Source organism: Thunnus albacares, chromosome 2, assembly GCF_914725855.1.
Source record: "Thunnus albacares chromosome 2, fThuAlb1.1, whole genome shotgun sequence".
NCBI classification, from domain to species: Eukaryota; Metazoa; Chordata; class Actinopteri; order Scombriformes; family Scombridae; genus Thunnus; species Thunnus albacares.
This window is the reverse complement of record NC_058107.1, coordinates 15,878,237-15,903,146: the sequence shown is the minus strand read 5'-3', so window position 1 is coordinate 15,903,146 and position 24,910 is coordinate 15,878,237. Positions and strand designations below refer to the sequence as shown.

At 41.8% G+C, this 24,910-nt stretch overlaps 1 protein-coding gene across 1 annotated transcript in view; it reads right to left on the bottom strand.

Annotated features, from left to right (window-relative positions):
- The window catches only part of bmp1a (bone morphogenetic protein 1a), a 31,174-nt gene that overhangs the window by 4,671 nt on the left and 1,593 nt on the right, over window positions 1-24,910 (bottom strand). Inside the window, exons 2-14 of the mRNA XM_044368557.1 lie at window positions 17,015-17,128; window positions 13,887-14,012; window positions 13,194-13,311; window positions 11,571-11,749; window positions 11,046-11,151; window positions 6,054-6,178; window positions 4,287-4,402; window positions 4,011-4,113; window positions 3,462-3,578; window positions 2,910-3,055; window positions 2,606-2,801; window positions 2,226-2,351; window positions 1,223-1,383 (exon numbers count right to left, since the gene is read on the bottom strand). Coding sequence (XP_044224492.1) covers window positions 1,223-1,383; window positions 2,226-2,351; window positions 2,606-2,801; window positions 2,910-3,055; window positions 3,462-3,578; window positions 4,011-4,113; window positions 4,287-4,402; window positions 6,054-6,178; window positions 11,046-11,151; window positions 11,571-11,749; window positions 13,194-13,311; window positions 13,887-14,012; window positions 17,015-17,128 — 1,733 coding nt within the window. The remainder of the gene's footprint in view (window positions 1-1,222; window positions 1,384-2,225; window positions 2,352-2,605; window positions 2,802-2,909; window positions 3,056-3,461; window positions 3,579-4,010; window positions 4,114-4,286; window positions 4,403-6,053; window positions 6,179-11,045; window positions 11,152-11,570; window positions 11,750-13,193; window positions 13,312-13,886; window positions 14,013-17,014; window positions 17,129-24,910) is intronic.

Here is a 24,910-nt window from a genome sequence, read left to right as displayed (position 1 = left end):
CTGCAGCATTTTCTTTTATCTCTCTACTAAAGGAAGGAATCTCTGTATGTCTGTATGTCCTTTACATATCTCAAGAACCCTTCATCTAAGTGACTCCACACTTGGCAAGTGTATGGCTGGGGACCCAAGGGAGTGCAGTGTCGAATTTGGTGCAATTTGGACACGCGATACGTTTAATATTAATAAACTTAGAATAAACCATCAATCAGCGAGCCACTCCACTCTGTGCAGGGGGCAGGGCAGAGCTTCAGGGCTCTGCTGACTGACTACAGCATGTCAGGGAGAGACCAGAGATGAGTCGTGACACTAGTCAGAGAAAAGGCGTTCAGGTACATTGGTGAGCGTAAGTCACCCACGATTTGGAAGATAGACAATGACTGTAGTTTTGTGTGTAAAACGGAGCAAATACTTCCACGGGTTGTTCAAAACCAGTTTGTCTCATATGTTACGAGACCGTGGCGATTGTGAAGCATCACTACAGACGAAGCACAAATCTTTTGGGCAAACATAGAGCAGCACATTTAGCAGATCAACAGCAGCAGCAGTGAGTGAACTGTTGAGTCTACACAGGAGGCGTTCAGGTACATGTTGAGTGTAGGTCACCCGCGTTTTGGAAGCGCTCAGAGCCCCAATACACAATGAATGTCGTTATGTGTGTAAAACAAAGGAAATACTTCCACGGGCAGTTAAAAACCAGTTTGTCTCATATGCTCCGAGACCATGGCTATTGTGAAGTGCCACTACAGACAAAGCACAAATCTTTGGAGCAAACATACCCACTCAAATCTGAACTGAAGGCACAGAAAATAGGAACGATCTAAGAGCCCAATATGATTGATCCACTTTATTTTAGGATGCACATTATTTTATTTTTAAATGCAGCCCTTACTTTACCTGAAATGAGAAAAGAACATGCATTTACTAATAGCGTACTTGTTATTTATAACAGCTGTGTATAATAGAATGTTAGTTTCTTTCATGTTGTTGGTGTATATACTCATTCACACTTCACATCAACTGTATTAATTTTTCTGTGTGTTGAGGTAGCAGCCGGAGGCCAAGTGGCACGTTTTGAACAGGCACTGCACTAGTTACTTTTAATTACGAAACACGAGGAGGAGAGGGTTTTACTTGCTATGAGAGTGGAAAAACAGTGAAATGACAGAAAGAAAGCATAGAACAAACCCACCCCGTGCCGATTCATAATAACCCCAGTGCTCACGTCATTGCCCTCAGTCTCGAAGACGTCAAAGAGCAGAGTGATACGGTACTGCGTGGGGGCAACCAGCTGCCAGATGCAGTTCTTGTTTGGGGGGTATTCTCTGGGCCAACCCGGACTGGTGATTGACCCATTCAGCTTGGTGATGAAGCCTCCACAGGCAGCTGGACAAAAAACATAACATGGGAAGAGACATATAGATATATATATATTTATATGTATATAGATATAGATATAACTTTATATAAATACAGATGTGTGGATTGAAAATATCCAAATGTTATGTTATACAGCAACACTAATGGTGTGAGACAGAAATGAGAGTCCACTGAAATATCTTTTGTGTGTCCTGCGTAAACCCGATTACTGCCTGACCTGCCTGTGAGGTCTCAGGAAAGCGTTGAATCAGTTATGCAATGTGCAACATGTTAGAACAACAGCTGTTACCCCCCCTCACCTGGCTATTCTTAGCTAAAATTAATGTGCAATGTAGATCTGTAGCAACTGCAATAGATGCTATGATGATACACAAATTATAAAGATAGTAAACATAGACATTAGAGAAATGTTGGAATGAGTAAAAGTCACATTTTTTAGCTATTTTTACATACAATATATATTATATTATATTATATATATTTTACTTTCTTGACACTGCAATCGTGTTGCATAAAAATCTGCAGCACACAGTGTATAGTGGTACATATGGCAAACTGTAGTGACAGCTGTTGTCCTCTAGAGGCGGACAGTGGTTAAATGATCATATTGTACAACTTGTATATTAGTCGTTAAGTCTTAAACAACAACATATAATTTGAGATAAAAAATAATACTTGCATTGTTGTGACTCAAAGCTTTAAAAGATAGTTCCCAGGCACTATTGGCATCTTCTCTGGACTTTTTGGAATGACTATACTTATTGTATTTGGGTGGCTAACTGTTTAAAATGCTTTAGCATTTAAATTACACGGTGAGCAGGGCTGGTGACTTTTCTCCCTGTACTTACCCTCACAGCTGCGCTTGTCAGCAGCCAGCTCATAGCCTGGGTCACAGGCACACTTGTAACTGCCTAGTGTGTTGACACAGCGTTGCTCACAGCGACCATTGTCAGGCTTGGAGCACTCATCCATCTCTGAAAACACAAAGATATGTTAGGACCCTTTTAGCTGGCCCCCTGGTTCCATGGCTTACAAGAGAAACCCTCCAAAACAACAGCAGAGCTGGGCAAAGAGGGTCGCATAGAACCCAATGGCGTATGTGGAATAAAAAAAATATCTTATAAAAAACTTATACTTTGAATGATAATGACAGAATGACTGCTGGAACATGTCAGGTATACAGATGTTGACATTCTTTTCAGAGAGTTCACAGCCCTTAAACTCTGACCTTTGAAGAAGTTGGCAGCAAAGCCGGCCTTGTTGACAGAGCCATCTGAAACAAATTTCATCCACAGCTGGTTAGAGCTGGTTTTGATGTCATCCGGCTTGTCATAGCCACAGAAGCGGCCCAGTAGAGGGCTGCTCTCAGAGTTCCCATCACGAACCTCCAGGTAGTCGTAAGCACAACTGTCATGTCTCTCAATCTGAGGAAGGGTAGAGGGTCTGAGGTTAGTGTTGGACATTTGAGACATCTCTAAATTAGTCATTAAATGCCCTCAAAGAGAGTTTGGGGGAAAGCACTGGTGTCTTACCTCAAAGGACTGGAAGGTAAGACCTACGTGGTAGCCCTGAGCGACAGAAATCTTCCACACACACACTTTGTTGGGCCTGTAGTCATCAGGGTAGTTGGGGGACTGGATCTGGCCATTGTCCTTCTTTACCTCTCCACCACAGATGGCTGCATGTGACAGGAAAAAAAATAAAAACAACCCTGAAGCTCCCTCGATAGTAATACTGTATCATCAGCACATGCCCCAGAAGAAAAAAAAAACAACATCGTGTGCTCACTGTTCTGGTTTACGCAATGTGGATTAGTCCAAATGCCTCCATCACCAGCTTCCACACACACAAACACACATCATTCGTTTGCGCAGTCTGGAAACAATGGAGCTGAATCTGATGGCCAGCCAAAATCTGATTAATGCAGCGTAAAGTGCCTGACACATCAGCAGTCGGGGAGCCAGAAACTGTGGATATTACTGCAGTTTCTAGGCACATTGTTGGATGTGTGACTGGCCATGCGTTCAGTCAGCTGAGCAGCATGCTGGAATGGGGTGCAATGAGGTTGGGGAATGAGTGCTTACCCTCATAAACGGCCGAGAAACCTTTTCCCACCCAGTTACTGCTGCTGCGGAACTCAATCCACAGCCGGCTGTCAGTGGAGATGATTGGTTCAGGCAGTTTATCGCCACAGAAACGACCTGGGTCACAGGTGAAAACACACACACACACACATAAACCAAGATTTGATTATCACAACATCTGCAATAGCTCTGCAAGTCCGCTGCATAGCTCTTTTCTCCATAGAGGCTCCTTAAGTACATACACTGTGAGAGGAAACGAGGGGCAATATTCAAAAACCTGAACAAAAACAGACAAGACATGAACTTACGATTAGCATTTTATATAAGTGTTTAAAAATCATAAAAGTTCCCTAAGGGTATGATTAGAGGAGGAGTAATAGAAGTGACATTTGGACCTTTTTTGCGAACCACAACTGAGAAAGTCTGTTTCTGTGAATACTATATTTTATGGTTTGGAAAAAAATCTGTTAGCGGTGTTAGCTGTCACTATTGTCAGCTAAGAAATCAAAGAAAAAAGCTTAATGTACAGAAATCTTCAGCAAAACTGACCTTTGAGAGGCGCCTTCCTCCAATATCCATCTCTGATCTCTACATGGTCGTACCAACACAAGTGGCTCCTGTACAGATCCATTGAGGTGAAGTTCAGAATGATCTTAAAAACAAAGAGCATGATTATTGACACTGAACAGAACAAAGGTTACACACTGCTACCGCTCAGATAAATAAGAAGCAACAAAAACACCACAGCTGCATCAGTATAAACGGACTGCAGTGCTTGTTCTAAGGCATATCAAAGTTGATCTGGCTTCTTCCGTATGCTCATACCTTTTCCCCTGGTGTGACTGATATTCTCCAGATGCAGTGCATGTAGGCTGAGTATCCATTGGGGAAGCCAGGAGAGGAGAAGTTCCCGCTGCTGTCCTGCAGACTGTCCCCACATCCTGTCCGCAAAAACAAACACACACAGAACTACACGTAAGGGTCTGAGCCGTGAGCATGAGGCACTGCCAATTAGACCCTGCCTGAAAACAAAGCTATACAGACAAACAGCTCCGAAGTATATTCTCTGAAACCCTGTTGTAGAAACAGATGTTTGATGCTGGAATTATTACACTGAATATAAAGTAAAGGGTAGCTCTTTTATTTTCAAAGGCACATCTGCTGATAATATTCACTCACGACCCTGCGCCTCACCTCTCTCCTCCCCCACCTACTCCAGATGATGATCACACAAAGGAATAGAGATTGTGAGACACTTTCTCTGAGCGTCCTCTGAAAATAAACCTGGCCCTCTATAAATAACCCAGCTCTCTGGAGGATGTAATGCATTATGTACGTGTTGCCAGTGAAAAACCAGCCTTTAGCTTGACTGGCAAAACTAAGTGTGCAAGTGCGCAAAGACTTATTCCAAACACAATATAGCTTCATGGAGCGACTGAGGGAGGTTCATGCCAAGTGGGGGAAAGATGTGTTTAATTAAGACAGAGAGGAAATGATATACAGTAGATTTGTATCATGGGTTGTCCATCATGAGAGCTCTGTTTGTATTCATTATTACCTCTGTGTTATCTTTACCTTGGGTTGCATTTAGTAAGAGTAAGAAAACACCTCCATGACTGTTTACGTTCACTGCTTCCCACAAGTATTGTGCGTAAGCAATAAAACAAGGAGCCCTGAGCTACGAGTTGTGTGTAATAATGCTTGGCAGAGGTCTGCCAATACTAAACCGTTAACAAACACTCGGGCACACACGGGGGATGACAAACGCTCCCAGGAATGCTACATGAATGGGAGATCCGTGGCTCTTTAAGGTTTTTTTTTTTTTTTTTTTTTTTTTTTCCAGGAACACGTGGAGAGAATCACTACCTCATCCCCCACACTGTGCGCCACATCATCCAGTCTGTTTCTTCCTCACGAGAGAGAAAGCTTGCACAGACACATATAGATTTACGGTTAAAACTTCCAGCTCTACACTAAAACCACACCGGCTGGTTCAGCTCTGGTGACCATCACTATGTTTATTCAATGAGCTTTGATTTGAGGCCGACAGCTCAACTATCCTGGCCTGACCTACAATTAACTGTCTGACATCAAATCCATTAGGCAGAAGGCTGTTCTCAATGTACATCTGTTAATGCTATAAATTCTGTTTACTTCAACAGCATTAAATCCTCTCTGTCCTCTCTGGAAGCACAAACAGTGTGCTTTGGAAAGTACCAGGCTTACGTAACTCTCCTTAGTGTATAGCGGCGCAGTTTATAAAGTGCTGTGATGTGCGTTGATTCCCAAAAATCATTTTAGTCATTGTCTTCAAGAACAGCTGTTCTTTTGCGTCTATCTCAGAAAGAGTGATGACAAACTTCCTGTCCCTGAGCAGTGTTTACACTCCTCCCAGCTTGGGAGTCTCGGACGCTGTAGCCAAGGAGCCACACCACATCAATAGTAGCTGCTTGGCTATTTCCACACAGTGTAAGCTGCATCTAGGGAAGGCAGGAGGAGCTACAGACCTCTCTCTCAGGGCTGTGTAGTGCACACATGCAAAAATAGACAGGAAAAACCCATAGCAGACAGGATTTGTCGTTTTGGTCTTACTCGAGCACTTGTAGAGTTTGCGTGCCTGTGCGATATCCCCTTTGCTCAGTCTGGTTCTCTGGCCAATGGGTGGTCGCACTCCATTCACATCGTAGCGTGGCAGGATAGTGTCCAGGAAGATGCCTCTGTAATTCAGAAACAGAGACCGATGTTAATGTTGCATGAAACCCAGACGGCATGCATACAAACCTGCTAAATATTCCAACATGCAGGCACGCTACCAAAACATGTTTGCTCAAGGATTAAATGATTTACTGTCGATCAGTGCAACTCAATCACTGTAAACATTGTTTTGAACAGTTTTTAGAGGATTTAGACTTTTAAATACCGTGATGAAATTGAGTACTGACCAAGCCAAACAAAATTTGGTTGTCTTGTAGAAACCTAGCAGTCCGACAAGAAGTGCACAGAGATCTTATTCTTTTTAAGGAGAAATGCAAGCCTGGCAATTCAGAACACTAATATGCATTTGTTGCTATAAGATATCCTAATACATGTGAGATTTATGGCGGAAAGTCAATATTTCTTCCAATTAAAAAATATAATGGTAATAGATAACTTGTAATGATCTAGCATCAGTTAAAATGGACAGCAAGCATCCTTATGCCTACTGCTGATTTTGGCATGAGCATGCACGACCACACCCATGTGAAAACAAGAATATTATCATTAATGTTCCAACCCAACTATTTGTACAGTGACCAACATTAGACCACTTATTTCTGAATAACTGTAACCACTCAGGATATGATAGACACACTTTTCCACTGATGTTATTAAAAAAGATAAAATAGATGTTTCAAACTCTTGATTACATGTTTTCTTAACTTCATTACCACAAGCTCCTCCATCTGCAACCAGCATATTTGAATGTTAAAGTGTGTGTGTGTGTAGGCTGAAGATCTTAAGTCATTCATTTTAATCTTTTATTTTGGAAAATCGGATTTACTCCACCCTGGCTAAAATGCAACAGATGGACAGTTGCAGTCACTTATCACAGTCTTCCTTTGAGGTCAGGGTCACACAGTCTGTTTCTGAGGTTAACACTGACATCATTCTTCACACACATGTCTGCCCTACAGATGGACCTCAAATAAGAGCCGAGGCTGTGAAGGTAGGCACGTGAACAACAGCCACATATTTCTTAGATCTGCAAAATGACAACTGTCACTACCAAAAGGTCAAGTAAAACATATATGTTGCTTTAAATATGGCAGGACGGAACAGTTGGTCCAGAAAGACTCTTTTCACACTGATGCCTCACTTGACACTTTGCTAGTTTATCATCTCTATTTTTCTCTAAGTATTGGCGAGCAACGGCATAGATCTCTGGCCGTTACCATGGTGACATGCCTATCAACGCCAGGCATGTGCAAACAGTGCAGCCTGAGCTAACAGTTTAGACTCTGCCTGCCTGTCTGTGGGCTTCCAGGAGCCCGTATGCTGGCTGTCGGTGAAAAACGCCACTCCAGCCGGTGTCAGAGCAGACAATGGGCACACTGGCAGGTCTCTATTTGAGTTGGCACTGCTCCATGCACTAGTCCTGAAAAATATCTCTGGAGCAATGGAGGGGGCAGGCAGAGTTGTGGGTCGGGTTACACACCCTAGACAAAAAGCACGGGGATCAGTCCTGCTTGTCCCCAAGAGATAGCAAAACATCAAGACAAGCCATGAAATCTTTCGAACAACAACCGCAGCAAAAGCCCTGGCTTCCCACGGTGATTTACTGTAAAACACCGAGCAAACACGCAGGCTAATAATGGAGTGACAAAGAAAGACACTGGCACAGGTAAATCAGCCAATCAGCGCTCTAGAAAAAGTGCTTGGAATGACTTGTGAAAAGCTAACAGGAGCCCCTTGTCTGCTAATACAGCTCTGTGAAACATTCCCGAGCAGTGGTAGCCATTCCTCTCTCATTTCCAAACAGTCTTATTGATCAACACAGTTTCACGAATTGAGACAGCAACAGAGTTGGAGTGGAAACAGGACTGGGGGGATTACCTAACATAAACATACTTTAGGACTGGGCTGCTTCATTGTGCAGCAGGCTGTAGAGCATACCACAAATTTACAAGATCATGGGGTTAAGTCCAAGCCTTGACCTGGAGTGACAGCTAGAGTGCTGAGCTGACTGAAATTCAATACGAGATAAAACCATCCTCTCCACCTTTGAAAAAAAACAAACAATTTATCAGCAGCAGAGGACTTCGTTCAGGTCACCAAAAGATCCTGTGGACCTAAACGTCCACTAGAGAGAAGTTTTGGAGTATGTTTCACATTTTATATGTTTGTTCTCATAAAAGACGTCTCTGCTTCTCTGTTTTTTCACTTTCCTGTCTTCCTGTACAATAATAAACAGAAAAAGCAAAGAGAATGAAATTGTGCAAAGTACGCACTCAGTATTTCCCCTCCATTCCGCGTGAAGTGCATTCTCGGCCTAAAGTTTGGACACACAGGGCCAGACAGGCATTTCTGTACATTGGCCTACACCCAGCCACAGCCTCCGTTTAGACAAAGATTCCCTCTCTGCTTCCCAGAATCTGTTTGCCACAAGAGCATGGCAGTTGATTTGCGGAGAGGCCCATACACTGAGAGAGTAACACGGGGCATGGGAGGGCGTTGTGAGTTGGATTTAGAGGAAAAAGTAGAAAAATATATATACAGCTGACAGTAAGAACAAAAGGACAGCCAACAGCTGGTTCTCATATCAGACTGAGGTAGTAATGATCATAGTCTGGGCTCACTCGCGTTTTGCTTTGACTTAAGTGTGCCCAGAGATCACATTACACCCATTCTGGCTTACTGAGGGCTGTCAAAACTATTCCTGCTATAGGTAGCGCATTGCATGGTTGGAGTGGCTGTTCTTGCAGCTGTCTGAAAGGTTCCCTCATTTTACAGGCAAGGTCAAAATGCAGTTTTCATACGCAAAACTGAAGTCATATCCTGTACACCGCATCAGGATGTAACCGTAATATTTATACGCCTTTGGGTGTCAAAGCTAACAAAATATTTAAGCCACTTTGCAGTGAGTGTAATGATGCCTTTGCAATTTCAATGATGACTCAGAAGCTGAATCTGACTCAACATCTCCCAAGAGGTCTATTTTGGCTTTGCAGTCACCCAGCTGGTAAATAACACTTCAAATTATCCACCGCCTGAGATGACTAGAGTAAGAGCCCAGACTGACCAGTGTTTGCCATGGGACATTTTCTAGTAAGATCTTTCCTGTGGTGCTGCAACACCCTTGTGAAGTACTGTGACAACACAACATCTGGAAGGGCTTCCTGTAACATCCGACAGTAAGTTAAGAACGAGGTTAGCAGGTCATTAAGTATGACACATTCACAGTTCTGCTTTTCCAAATACGAGTTTTTCTTCAAAACATGGTTCCAGTATCCAACAAATTCAATACCAAATTTGGTTTCAGCTAGTCCTCCACAGTTTATACATTTACGTTGATTCATCAGTTATTTACCCACTGTCCAAAGTCTGAGAGGCACAACTGAGCAGTCATGTGGATCTATTTACTGAGACTGGGCAGCATTAGAAGTTTGGCAGAACTTTTTGGTCATATGTGAGGGAAACATTCATTGAAACAATAAAATTTCCACTTCCCCATTCCTAACCATATGTAGGTGATTATTAGGGATTGACCTACATTGTGCTTGGAGTGCAGAAGACATTTAGTAGCAAGGCATCTATTACAACACCTGAGTGCTATGAAGGAGGTAAAAAGCTTTGCAGCAAACAAATGAACAATGAACCCCTGTATTAGCCTGCGGTGACCATCATGCTACTACTCATTAAAGCCTCTTCAAAGAGCCTTTAGGAGCATAATGAGGTGGTTGATGGTATGAAAGCACAACTTTTACAAGAAGTTTCACATAGCCCTGAAAGTGGTGTGCAGAAATTTATGTTGTGATGAAGCAGGGCTACTGGGCGGATGCTGCGTTATTGGGGTTGCTGTTGCTGCTGCTAAAGCAGCAGGTGCCGAAGAGAGGAGCCTAAAGACCAGGCTTAATTTGAACAGGCTGTGGGAAGAAACTGGCACATCCGAGACACTTTCACTCTGGCTACAAAGACTTGGCTTTCACTTTAAGAAAAAAATATTAGATGAATCAATTTAACCTTTTCAGAGATTGAGGATTTCAATCATTTTAATTCTGTTCCTATTGCAAATAATGTAAAGGAGTCCAAATAATGTGAATGATATTGGTTTGGATGCCAGAAAAGGCAAAAAACTATGGAGCAAGAACTCAGCTAGATATGAAATTGACAAAACTTACTCTGATCTCGTCTGGGCCCTAAAGGAAGATGCTAAATGGAACCAGACACATCAGATTTCTTGTTACAACTTACCTCAGGCATCAAGTGTATTATTTTTTGACTGTCCCAATATACCAATAAGCAATTTAATCCTGTCCAAATATTACATAAATCACATTAGTGCGCCTGCAGTGTCCCTAAAGCCCCATGCAATGTGAGAATTGATTGTTAAAAAAAAAGGTCCAGCCAAAGGAAACAGACAAGATGAAGCGAGTCCTGATTTCCAAAGAGAAGCGTTTGCAGCAGCTACTTTGTAAAATCCACCTTCTCCCAAGAAACAAGCTTCTATCTCTTTGCATCTGAACTCAAACAGTGAAAAGACAATCTAGACTCAAGACAGACATTCAAACAACAGTGAGGCTTTTCAAAACTCGATGTCCTCAGGCTACATGTTAGTTTTCTAGTGATTTATTAGTAGGGGAGAAATAAGCGTTTCTTTCTTCTTCCCATGCTTTGGGAATCAAGCCACATCACTCAGTAAGCATCCTATACACACAGATGTGGTGCATAACAGATGTATATAGTCATAAAACACAATGAGCAGCAATGGAAAACATGAAGATGGGTTAAAAGGTTGCAGTAGAGTGGGAAAAAGCTCAGCCTGACTTGATCTAAGACTAATTTTATGTCTGGGGTGAGTGGAGTGGAACTTGGCTTAGCTCCTACCTGGAGAATGTATTCCTGGCATAGTGCATGATACTGTCAAAGTCATAGACTTCTCCCAAAGAGTCCACCTCCCCTGGCTCCATCTTCAAAAAATTATACTCTTGTCCTGTGAAAGGAAAAAGGGAAAAGCACAGCTGAAATATGAAGCTGAGTCATACTGTGCACCCTTATGTGTGTATGTCAAAGGTGAACAGAGTTTTACTCTGGCTACGGATGCAAATGAGCCACCTGGATAAGTTAACCAGCTAATGTGTTTTTAAAAATAATGGACTGTCAAAATTAACTAAAATATTTAACATTTCTATGTGGTTCAACAGACCTAAAAACACTTGGTTTAATAGAAATCTGACTGAGGATGAGTGTATACCCCACAGTTGTTTAATTTTTCTTCCCACAGTTGTTTAATCTTTCCTGCTTTTTCCAGCTCAGCCCAGACTCTTTGTGTGTCACTTTTATTATTTCATCTCATACCGTGTCTCTCCAAAAATAATTGCTGAGGGATTGCTATGAGACCCGTGCTCCTACCTGGTTGAATGTTGTCCCTGATAATGCTGACGTGGTCATCTCGATCAGGTCTCGTGTGTTCGTGCCAGAAGCCAATCACATGACCCAACTCGTGCACAACAATGCCAAACTTGTCACAGTTTTTCCCAATGGATATGGCCTGGGGGCCCCCTCCACGACGACCCACATAGGAGCAGCACCTGTGAATCAGCAGCCAGACAAACACGTACAAACAGAGAGGCAGTGTTAACAAAGCCAAAATATAGTGACTAGACTTTATGTTTTAGTAAAGTTAAAAAAACAAGGTCACTAACACGCGAGTGGAAAGTACAGAGGGAGGCCAAAAAACTTGATGTTGCCCAAGGGAAAAAAAAAAGGAATGCGTCTCTGGCTCTATAATCTTTCTATATTTCACATGACCTGTGTGTGTATATAACGCAGCTTGTAACGAGGACATTATCTAAACAACCTCTGGTCTGTTTTTTAGGGGAGTCATACCAGGGACCCGTCATCCACACATACAGCAGTGACATTCATTCATCCGTCTGCCAATGCAAATGCTGCGAGTGACGGTGGAAGCTGGCTGGCTGCAGCGCTCTATCTCAGCGTGACATGAAAGGTTCAGTGTGGGAGTGTGCAGGACGGGCACACATCATGGCCCTGTGGGCCAGACAGCCGCTCTCTAATTACTGCGAGCCCGGCCAGGCTCTCCTGAGACACGCCTTGAACTTTGCACAGGACAGATGGGGGCCTGCTGAATATGCAGTAGAGTCAAGCGTTCCCATTGCTAACCGCTGCCGCCTGCGTGGATAATGTCATCCCTGTTGCTCCAGAGGCCAGTTACCAAGCTAAAAATGGCTATCAACAGTTGGCTGGAAAAAGTTCAGTTTCATGAGCTGCATCCGCTTTCTGTTAAACTATTTGTAATGAATGATACATATCAGTGGGAGAGCTACATTGTGGGTAATGACATAATGGATCCAACTTGTGCTCTAAATTTGTGTGAGGTTAAAACATGGGAATGGAGAACATTTAGGTTTGTGTGTCCCTTGGGAAACTCTCCAATACTTCTCTAACAGCTTTGACCTCTTTTTCTTAATATCTTAAATTAATAGGTTGCGCTGGTTTGCATTCCCGACAGCAATTGTTGTACTTAAAAAACATTTCATCATTAAATAAAAGAGCAAGTCCAAACAGGTTGCGAATAGTCGCTTAGCAACAACAAGAACCACAACCAGCACTTCTGCTGAGTATCTGTTTAGGGAGAAATGCTGAGTGGACACTGAGCCTAACTTTAGTGGAGTGGGGTGAACACGGTTATAGAGAAGCTGAGGAAGTCTCTCCTTTGGCTGCAATTCTGTACACCATGTATAACACAAGTGCTGAGTGACTGCTGCAGTGTGATGATGAGGCACAGGAAACATTCCTGGCCATTGAATGGCTGTCTCTCTCAGGACTGGTAGGGGTCTGAAATAACAACTCACACAGAGACTGCAAGGATGAACAATGGTGAAAGGCTGCTGAGCAGGAGGCAGAGGGAAAGTACTTGAGCGCTAAATAATTAGCTGTAGATAAAGAAGACTCAACATAGGCTGACCATTGTTCTGTTCCTTCATGTGGGAGCTAAAAACCCCACTGACTCACCCACATGGTCGGTAGGTGAAGACAATATAGCTCTCCTCCTGCGTCCTCTCAATAAAGGTCACACAGGTGTGCTTCTCCCAGTGCCGCATGGCTTGGCGGAATATAGCCCGCTGGCTGCCTGAATAGGATGACAGAGAGGGTGAGATCAGTGGAGCTGACAGACACACCAACACACACACACACATACTGTGACAGCTGGCAACTGCTTTCAAATTTTGGAGTTGTATAGAGAGTCACATAGAAATGAAAAATTACTTTTTCACCTTATACACTATATAAACTAACTAATTGAATAATAAATGCAAAAGGTTTTTTATCTTATATGTTTCTGAGCAATCCCCATCACTCCCATCATTATAAAACCTTTTATGGCGACATGACTAGATGACATGTTACAGCAGTGTATTTCTGTCTGGAATTTATTCATTTCGATGAATTAGGAATTAGTGTCAGTTAAATATGATGCATCAACACATTATTTCCTGCCGTTACATCCCCTCTTAACTGGAAATATGTTAAATTTTAGAAGCAAACACCATCAACATGTTGTTTTCTTGGAATTTACAGGACTAATTTGTGTTTTTGAGAATTAGTGACTAAATTATCGTACATGAATATATTTAGAAAAGTCAGAAAAAAAGCAGAAATGATTCTTTTCCTAATAAGGACGATTAGTAAGTTGATGTTACTTACCACTAAAATTACCACTGATGACATATGGAATAACGCCTTCAGGCCAAACACGCTCGGGTCTGGAGGTGGCAGCCCTTTTCCTGCGGCGTGAACCTTGCCTATTGTGACTACTCTGATTGGTTGATCCTGAAAATGTCAAATCAAGACAACAAAAATAAAACAATAGAAATCATTAAACACATGTCTGGGTCTGACTGAGCAAGTATTTCACTAAAACAGTTATAATGCTGTACCCTCAGATAGTTGCTAGGATGACCAATGAGGCATTTTATCCTCTCCTCAACACTTTCAACCATTCAGAAACTATAATTATTATTTCTCATTTAGAAAATTACATTTACATCCTCAAAGAGGCATTTGTTCCAATAACAGTTCTTCTCTGTTTGCACTGAATGGATTTTATTGAAGCTGAATTCTGTCTTCTCTCAAATTAATTTCACTGTTTTAATGTCACTCAGACACACATAAATGCAGAGTAACCATGGAGACTAAGCTACCACCTAAACCTGGTGATTATAATAAGAAACATCAATAAGTGAACCACATATACGTCTATACTGTATTTCATTATTCTACAGAGCAAGGGAAACATTTTTCACAGGAGAAAGTCTTTAAAATATTTCTACATGAAACCACAGTTGTTTTTATTGGTTTTCAATTGATTTACTGAACGATGCAGCTTTGTTGAATATGAATGGAAGCATTTTATCAAGCGAAAGAATTATAGTTTTAAAGGATTCTTCTGCTTTATATTATCATGAACTTAACTGATGAAAACAAAAGTGTCTCCATTTCAATCAGGAACAGAAAACCTTAGCAGTCTGATGACCAAGAACCTGAAAGAGGCCATCATTCCAAGGAATTTAACTAACACTTGTATGAAAAGTATCTTTGTATTGGTCCTGTTACACTCCTCTTTTTTTAAAAAAAAATTTGACTAAAATGTTTAGCATAGGGATGAGCAAACATAAGTAGTCAGTGCAGGTTTTTCCTTCCAGACGACTCCTAACAGCTGATTTCACTCACTTTCTAGGTAAAGGTGAACTTCTCAATAGCTTCCTGTTATTGTGGTGTTACTGTTATACAACCTACAGATTCTCAACAATACATTGATTGCCACAGATAAAAAATGCATTAAAACAATTATTTAACATGTTAGTCTCAATATATAGTTTTATGAGATTGCCGTAGAAGAAGTAACAAGTACATCTGGTATCAGTACATCCTGCACAAAGATTCGTTAACAATACAGAAACCCTATGATTGTGTGCCTTCGTATTTTCAAACTAAATTTGATTAAGATGCAAGCCACAGTTTTTTATAATTGGCTGGAACAATGTGTTCTGTTGAATTTCAGTCTACAGCACTAAAATCTTAGCAGCCCGGCAAGATCAATTAGCACGTACACTTGTGCATGTGTTGAGGAAAAGTCTGATAACAGCCTGTGTGGTTCACTGATAAGAAAGAGCGGGGAGACAAAACTTGTGGAAGATGTGTTAATTACAATAATGTGATTAAATCTACCACTTTCATTCATGGTTAGACAGGGAGGGTTTTTAAGTCAAAGGTTTTATTATTTGTTATTCTGGACATTTATTCAGCCACACGTCTCTGTTCTTTGATTTATGTAGGACAGACATCAAGGGCAGAAAAATGAGGATTAGAGTGCAAATCAGATGAGGAGATAAGACCACACCTGTAGCAAAGAAGCTCACCACACAGCTGATTTGTTCATGTTTATGATAACAGAGCAAGATCGTAGTCCAGTGAGAGGAGGTGACAGACTGAAGTGTGCTGAGAAATTTCTTAGATGTGAGACTTCCTGGTGGCCTGATGGTTAAAGCGCATACCACATAACCGCAACATCCACTGTTTGACTCCTGGACCTGTGTTTCATGTCATACCCCACTCTCAATATTTCCTGTCTTAACAATGTCAAATAAAAGCAAAGCTTGAAAAAATAAACTTAAAAGAAAAGAAATGTCTTGGATCCACAAAATTCTGTGAGATTTTTGCATTATGGATTTTGCATTGTAGATCTACTGGGAGCTAGTTGTGAACTGGGTGACAATACAATCATCAATTTTTTCGACTCCATGAATCACAGTTTTTTGTTTGGTTTGTTATTAAGACTTCACTGTTCTATAAAATATTTCAAACATTTTGTCTGTTTATATTCATTTTGACTGAATTTTTCTACCATCTGAGCTTTAATTGATTTGTATTTCAATTCAAGACCTCATAATGAAGAAACAATAACGTGTTGTACAGCATGAGAAAAGTCTGAGAGCAAAACGTTACACTAAATAAACCTCACAGGCGTGCTTGATGTGTTTTCAAAGAACAGTCTATATAGTTTTGTCATTTTGAAAACTAGCGTAGCCTTTTCACTGTGCAGCATTTAGATGTGACTAACTGGCTCAAGTGGACAAATGGATACTCAGAGAGTGTGCACAGTCTAGTTTGTCTCTGTTGCAGTCTTGATTCATAATCTGTCTTCTCTTAACCTTAACTTAATTCTTCAGAGGTGACTGTGTCATCTAAATTCTGCTTCACCTGTTGGAGTAAAAGAGTTCAGATGTATTCCTAATACTGCAAAATGTTTCTTTACCTCAACAGGCATATTATGTCCAGTAAAAAAAAAAAAAACAAAATCTCGTCATCCGAGCGCAGACTGCAACATGCACACACTTGTTGGTTCATGCTCGCCTATAGTTTTTTAGGACTGTGGAGCATATGAATCCCTGCTGACTCACAGCTGTTGCCTAAATACTGCTTTTCATTTTAAGACTGACATTTAACCTGACAAAGCCCAGCAATTACTGTCATAAATGGTTACACAGGTGTACAAATATGTAGCAATAGCATGATAGTTGTAGGCATAAACATGTAAAGAGAGCTCAAGAAAACACAAAGCTGGCATCCAACAGGTGCTGCTGTAGACTGAGAGGAGAGTGATAAGACAGTTGTTATGTTAGAGTATAATAACATGAGAAAAAATGCGGGAAGCATATTAATTTCAGGCGTTACAATTGCAATTTTATCTAGTGTGTCAATGAAAAGCGATTTAATGAAAACCTTTCAGTTCAAGATGCAATCTTTGAAGCTGTGCTTTCCATTGATGTTACCTGTATCCGTGTGATTAACCATCTGGACGGTTCTCTGAGCCAAATCTATTATTCTGTCCACTTTAAACAACCGCAGGTCCTCCTCATCCAGAGCAATGTCTCCCAGAAAGGCAGCTGAAATAGACAAAACAGAGGCGGCACATGTCAGACGATTGTAAGGCATCTTCACAATATGGAGCATCAGTTTGCACCGCCCAGTAGCCTCAAGCTTTTCCTGCTGCTCAGACTGAATAGGCTGCATGAAGGCCTAGTCAAAGCACTTGTGGACAGCCTAAAGCGTGTAACACACACACACATGTAAAAATATAAACTTCATACCTTTCTTGACTCTGTTCTGTTTACCCTTTCCTTGCAGTGAAATAGAAATAGAGTTGCGAAACAGCAGTGTGACTGTTTGGGTAACAGGAAAGCTGCCTTGTCTCGACTCCAAATTATAGGATAGAAATGTAAGCAACATATTGCAGCTCCATGACATGAAAAGAGAGCATGAACTCAGAAACCTTAACGTCCACATGATTAATTGAGCCAAGCTCAGTCCAGCTGTTACCAAACAACAAAACTCACACTGTGTGCTTTGGCGTCTTTGATAGTTAATGAGAGCCATCAGACATGATACAGTGAGACACTGACACTGCCTCGATGGAGTAATATGGGGCACCTTGAACAAGTAATAGCTCTTTAATGAGGCCAAGGAGAGGGGAAAAAAAACCAAACAGTCCCACTTTATGAGGAATGTGCTTTATGGGATTCCTTACTAAATGCCCCATTTCTGTGCAGGATAAGCTAGGAGTCCTCTCCACAGAGACGGGCGCTCCGTTTAACAAGCTTTTAACACCAGCACGTTTCCAGAATTTATGGCCCGGCTTGTATGCAGGAGTTGGGGGTAGCGGGGGGCGGTTGAAGGTGATGGGGGTTTAGAGTTGAAGCGAGGGGGGGGGGGTGGGACTGTAATCCATGCCTGAACCGGAGATGACAATGAGAGAGGAAGGGAAGGGAAGAGAGGAAAAAGGCATATCCCCTCTGCCCACACCGCAGCTCTGAATAGGGGTGGCAGATGTGGGACAGAAAGAAAATGACAGCCTTCTGGATGTGTGTTTGGAGGTTAGTGTGGTGGAGGGGAGACCAACCCTAAGGGCGAAGAAGCCGGGAGGACCGCTACACTGTAGAGTTAATAGAAGTGATTTACAGCAGCTGTGTTTGTCAGAAATTTAAATCTGTACCTCTTCAATGTGTCACCACTGATACAAGCTATGCTTACAGTGAAAGTTAGGAGAAAATTCACCCTGTGTAAATAAACTGAGTTTTATTTTAGTTTTGAGGCAGCTCAGCCTTTTTTTCTTTTTGCACACACTAAAAACGGAAAGGTCTTTTTATCTCCTGCACTCGCATGAAAGTTTGACAGAGGTCTGAGACAAGAGAGAAAAGGGATGAAGTGCACAATAGAAACAAAAGACAAAAAAACACTTGGCTCGCGTCCCTTTTCACCAGGGGAGTATTATTGAAACAATCTGGAGCTGGCTTTGGTAGATGCAGGCCAGTCTTCCACCCTGCAGGTCGCAGAGGATGCACAGCAGAATGACAGTGTTTGGGATTAGAGGCTAATGACAGCAATAAGAAAAGGTGTAGATCACTGTCAGCAAGACAGGGCACGCACAGAGGACAGGTTTAAATTCCAGAGGTCAGAGAGATCCTCTAATTTGTGCTCGCAAAAAAAAAAAAAAAAAACACTAATTCACTCCCACCAAATCCCTGAGACACAAAACAGAGTACTAACAATCAGCACTCATTGCCAAAAACACCACTGATAAGGCGAGCTACCAGATGTCTCACAGTATAGAATGGATAGACTGACTACAAAAGGACATTTTTCTCTTTTATCGCCACATTTTTTATTGGATTCCCAGAACCGGCTGAGCACTGAAAAGAACAGACAGTACTTAATTCCAAGTCGCTGTCATATAAGCGCAGACAGAAAAGTATTCAAAGCAAATCTATGAAACTTCTTTTCACGCTATATTGACTGAGGAAAATTAAACAGCAACTGGAGGACATTTCTTATCGCATGAAGTGTCAATTTGCACCATATTAGCAGTGTGTGCAAGCCGTGACCAAATAACAAGGTACGGGCTGGCTCCCACCCCCATGAGGTTCACCGAGGGCTGCGCTCTCTGCCCATGGCTGAGTCCCAATCATCCACCACTGTGCTGGAGACAGGCCGCTTAATCCGCAGTGTCATTGTTCCCAGACAACAGTGCAGATTGAAGTGAGCAAATGCACGGCCAGGCGGCATTAGGACTCATTTCCCCCGGGCACAGCAGTCGTCCTGGAGACGCTGTTGCAGGTTTATGGAAAGACTCGCAGGGATTGTGAATTAATCCCCTTGTCTCCTGGCTTTAATTATCCACAGACACACGGTTTAAGGAATCTTTTGTACACAACTCTGGACCAGGATTGAGGACAAGCTATGGAGAAAGGTGATAAACTAATCTAGATACAGAGCTCTGTAATGATATGAGGTACAAACACAGAAGGACTCGTGTGTTATACTGTAGATTAAAGCCCAGTGAATGTGGCAGATGGCAAGTGATCACCATAGAGTACAGTGCTGCATCTCTTTCCAAACATTATTCATTACCTAAATGACAACAGCTGCAGTTGTAATATTAATATTTACCCAGAGTTAGGTAATGTATTTGAGGGTATTTTGCTTCTGCTCTCGTTCACATGTCCCTTTCTAGTTAGCGAAAACAACAAAAAGAAGTAGGCATTCAAGTTTAAATGTTAATCTATGTGTGTATTTTACGTGAAATAATGTCACCGAACTGAGTATATTGATGAAATGTTGGATTGAACGAATCTGATGTGTGATAAAGTCCCACCTCCCCCTGTCATTGAATTTTTTTAGTTAATCTAAACCATCATAATCCTTCTCATCTCAGACTGCCCCCATCAATCAGCGTATCCAGTCAGATTACACATGAGCATGAGATCTCGATCAAATTAATCCCATTGATTCGTGTAATGCCCTAGCCTCGACCTCTGCGGTGTCATACTGCAGGACTATTCCCATAAATCTCCTTCCGTGAATACCAGACCACGACATCTGCCACTGAAACCTGCACAAACATCAATACGCCTATACAGACACTAACACCAGGCCTATATTTAGAAGACCAGCCCCACTCTGATGTTTAAACTCCTTGCTGTGCTTATAGAGACATTTTCCCCATACAAGACCCCAGTGATGAAGGATGAGAAAGCCCAGCCAATATGTAAGCCTGGAATGCATCACAATACCCTGGCACCGCCTTTCACAGCCTGTGTTTGGTAACAAACACCGCATTTGAATTCCAATAGAAGCTGATAGTGTATTGCGTTAAGGTGATTACCATCTGATGACAGTGTTAGTATCACTTTTTAGGTTTCATTCTGTACCAGCCCTTTCTGACAAATGCTGGCCAGCGTAGCCATTGTCCCCCTCACACACGTTACGTTTAAAACTGCAAAGAAAAAAAGTAGTCAAGCAACATGAATATTGAAACAAACTATTTCTAAGAAAGAAAAAAAAATACTCTTAATTATACAATGAAGAATGATGAATTATGCAGGCCGGTTGGCGTGTAAACATGGTACCTCTCTCCTTTGTAAAAACAACAACCATTATTTCTTCAGCGAATGCTTACCTTGACATTTCCTAACACTGCAATTTGAGGCCAAGGCGGGAGAAAAAAAAACCTGCTTATCTGCTCATTTCAAAAAGGTAGTTAAAGGTATAATTAAAAGAGAGGTTCCAGCAAAGAATCAAGCTTCAGCCTGAGATTCAAGTAATTATTTTCCAATAAGAGCCTGAAGTCTCATCAGCCACAGCTGAGATCAAGACCGAGTTACTGTCAGCACACCACAGCTTCGATCTTATTGATAAAATGAGAGCGGCCTCAGCTGCAAAGGCCACACAGCAAGAGACTGCCTCCCCTTTAACATTTCACACTCCATCAAGCCCATTAGCAGATTGGATTTCCCAGCTCATCTCTGCCACTGATTACTGATATACCCTACTGCCAGTCGAACCCCCTCTAGTGACTCATCAGCTGGCCATCCATTTGTCTTTTTTAATGTCAACGATACACAGTATTTGAGTTCTCTACATAGATGAATAAGGCATCACCACACTGCGGGGATTTTCACCTTTGACAAAACTTACTTGGAAATCTAGACTTCATATTTGTGGTTTAGACAGCAGACTGTAACACGTACAGTCTGGAGTGAGGAAAAAGACAGTTTTCTGAGAACAGATGTCCTGAGGAAAGTTTAAATGGGTTTGTGGATGCATTAAATCTGGAAGGTATCTTCAATTTTTTCCATAAATAATAGCCACTGTATCTGCAGCTGAGGAAAATACTAAGTATTTTCTGTTCCCTCCAGTACAGGTGGAGGGAAGAGGAAAAACAATTCTTCCAGATGAAAAGCAGCATAGCACCGGTGAATTATTTAGAACAAAAACAAACAGTGAATTATGAAGAAGTGACTGTTAAGCTGCTCATTATCGTAGGCTAATTGGGCATCCTTTGAGCCAAAGCAATGAGCTCTGCCAAAGCTGTTGTTACTTAGGCTCCGTACCCAGGCTAGGTATTAATGTAATGCAAGATTAGTTATTACTTAGCTCTGACGACAAACATATTGTTCCAACTAATGCACTGAGATCGTGCCAATAGATCGGCTCCCTAATCACCTGAACCCTGCGGAGAGAGAAGTGGCAGGGGTCCTGTAATGTAAAAAAAACACCCAGTGTGGGCTCAGCTATACAGAGCCTGCATTCCATGATAAAAGAAAAGCATCTGCTTAAGTGGTGCTTAAAGGCCCAATCATGAAGTTCAGCAAACAGCCCCATCAGTTTCCAAAGCAGGACTGAGGGACGGAGCTGAGTAACGAGAGTCATCTGTTTGGAGCTGCCTTTTTTCTTTTTATTCATACAAAATCCAAAGATAAAAATAAAACTGAGGTTTGGAAACCAAGAAAAAAGTCTGACAACAAATATACATAATGTGTCACTAGAATATGCTGTTTTACATCTTTATATGAGACGTAACAATGAACTAAAATCTTTAATAATTACGTGCATGACTGCCTGATGGGTAATTATAATGTAGTAGGACATGGTGGTTTTGCAGAGGTGCCTTAACAAGAACAGTGGGTGGCTCTTATGAAAAGATAAAAGCTCTGAAACACTTTCATTAAAAAAAAAAAGAAAAAAAAATCAGGCTGCTGTATTTTAAATGACCAAGCCGTGGTGGAAGGCTGACAGCGAGAGGAATGACATAAGTCAGCAACTAACTCTTCAGAGGCAGTGAGCACACTGTGGATAACCTACCGAGCACCTCTTGTGAATGGCCTGCACTCACCTCACCTCGGCTGGTGTAGCAGAGTGCGACTGGCCTGCACTCCACCTTGAAACCGTGCTTTCCCTTGGCACAAGGTGAATGACCTACAGTCTGTCTGAAGTGCCAGTCAGAGTAGAGAGCTGGGGGGGGTTCAGAGAGACGAGAAAACCGCTTGCATAAGAGAGGACAGGAGAAGAAGGGGTGTTCAGGTTTCCCCGTCTGCAGCTGAGTCCACAGCAGCACAGGAGCTCAAACCCAAAAGTCTGAACGGACTGCACAGACGGGCAATACTGTCACAGGGGTCTTCAATAGATTAAGATGTCTGCTTCATAAATGAATGCATACATACACGTCAAACCAGCCACTGCCCTCATGATTATCATTTAAGCAGAGAAGACAATGAGCGTGACTGGTTCTCATCCATTTTTCATTTTGAAAATGAGTGGATCTAATCTCAGTGGCTTGTTAGAGTCTTAAATGACTTCCTGGGATGCTGCCAAGTTGGAGTTCTGCAAACTAAGGAATTTTCCACTGGTTAACTTCCTAAATAGATGGCATTGCTTCAGTGTTATTGCGCTGCCCTCTTCAATCAATGCACATTTCTATCATGTCTGGTATAATGATGAGTTATTTAATCCTTTGTAAATGTGAACATTTTTGAGGGATTTTTTTGGCTTAACCACAGAGGAGTGGCACACATGAGTTGTGGCAGGAAATGAAGGATGTGTTAAAAGGCGTTTTACACAATCTGCGGATACTGTATGCAGTTAGTCATCAGGAAAACTATTTGACACACATATCCCACACTCAATTAGTAAAACTCCTGACAGCCAAGCACAGTGTTCAGCAAGGACGGTCTTAGAGAGGACATGAAATGCACTTCTCACAGAGCCTTACTGCATTAGAAACTTCATGCGGCTGTAAGCATTTTTCCTCAGCGGAAACAGCATGACATAAAAATGCTGACCCTGAGGCCACGGAAAGCGATCAAATAGACTCGGTGTAGCGATGTGCTTAAAAAATGGGGGAAAAAAGAGAGAAAATCAATAATCTGGGAATCATCAACTCTGTACCGGTGCCCCTATATTGGAGGAAAAAAAATGTCTCTGGTGTTTTAACAAAAGGATGAACTGAGAGATCTTGGACGTTTTGTTTAGTAGGAAGGAGAAAAGCAGGTGGGTGTTGGCAGAGCTGAAGACTGGGAGGGTTACTAGAGAGGGAGTTTTTACTTGTGACCGTCTCCCAGCCACCTGTCTACAGCGGAAACCATAAACAACACTGCACTCCATCAAATGACACGTTAACTGGATTACTAATATTCATAACGTCCACATAAACAAAACAAACACCAATTGTGATGACTGCGGTTCATCAAGTGGGAATGTCCCCGCTGAGACATTTCCGCTAAATATCAACAGTTTCTTGGCAACAGCGTAATAAAACTTGAAATATAAACGCAGCATCACTGACCCTTCATCAGGGTCATGAACACCACATCATGTCCAGTAAATTCTTACTCGTAAGGCAAAACAATCTGGTGTGACCACTTGAATGACTAATTGCATGTCCGCTTTTGCATGGTTACTCCTCACAACGATGCAAACAGTGCAGCAAAAACAGGAAGAAACATTTTCACTGACCTGTACAAGGGACACGGTTCATCCCCCAGCCTGACCTTCGTCATGTTTATGTAAAGCTACAACACTCATACAGCACAGTCTTTATTTGTCCCTCCGCACTCATTTTCTCCGGGGAGAGATGAAGAAATCAGATAAAGTTGGGAGGGCTGAAAATGTGTTTTCGGCTGCCACATCAGAAAATTGTCAAATGCACTTTCAGGACTTTAGAGGTCATTCTGACTGAAGCCAACTCTCTCTATCTGTAACCTGAATACTTTCACCAGATGGAAAACACAATCTGTTCAAACTCCCCCAAAGGGATTTGGCAAGACAGTGAGTTCACAGTACAAAAAAAAAAAAAAAAAAAAAAAAAAAAAAAAAAAAAAGATTACAATGACAACTCAGATATGCTTTAGCCAAATAATTGGAAAATATGCTGGCCTAGCCGCAGCAGAAAAGAAACAGACATATTTATACCTTGAGCCATAAGACAACAGCCAACAAATTTATGTGTGCATAATTTCTCAGCTACACTGTACACTCTTCTCTCCCCTCCTCCACTTTAGTGGCCGTGTGAACAGCCGGTGGAAAAAAAGACTATTTGTGCACTGACAAAAAAAAAAAAAAACAGAAAGGGAGCAGAAGTCTTAAAATCAAAGTACAGAAATCCTTTGTTTTCCCAGCAGCTGAGACTTTTTAATAATACACAGCAGACAGCCTGTACATGATCGCATTTAGAAGGAGAAAGAGTGCCTCAAACAGCAGGCTGCAACTTTTCAACGAAGCACTTAAGCCAAAACTTTTCATGTCTCGAGAAATGTATTCAAGGAAGTCATCCTTTTAATTTCCATTCTTACAACCCTTGCAGCCAGTCTCCGGGCTGGGCTATCCTAGGTCGA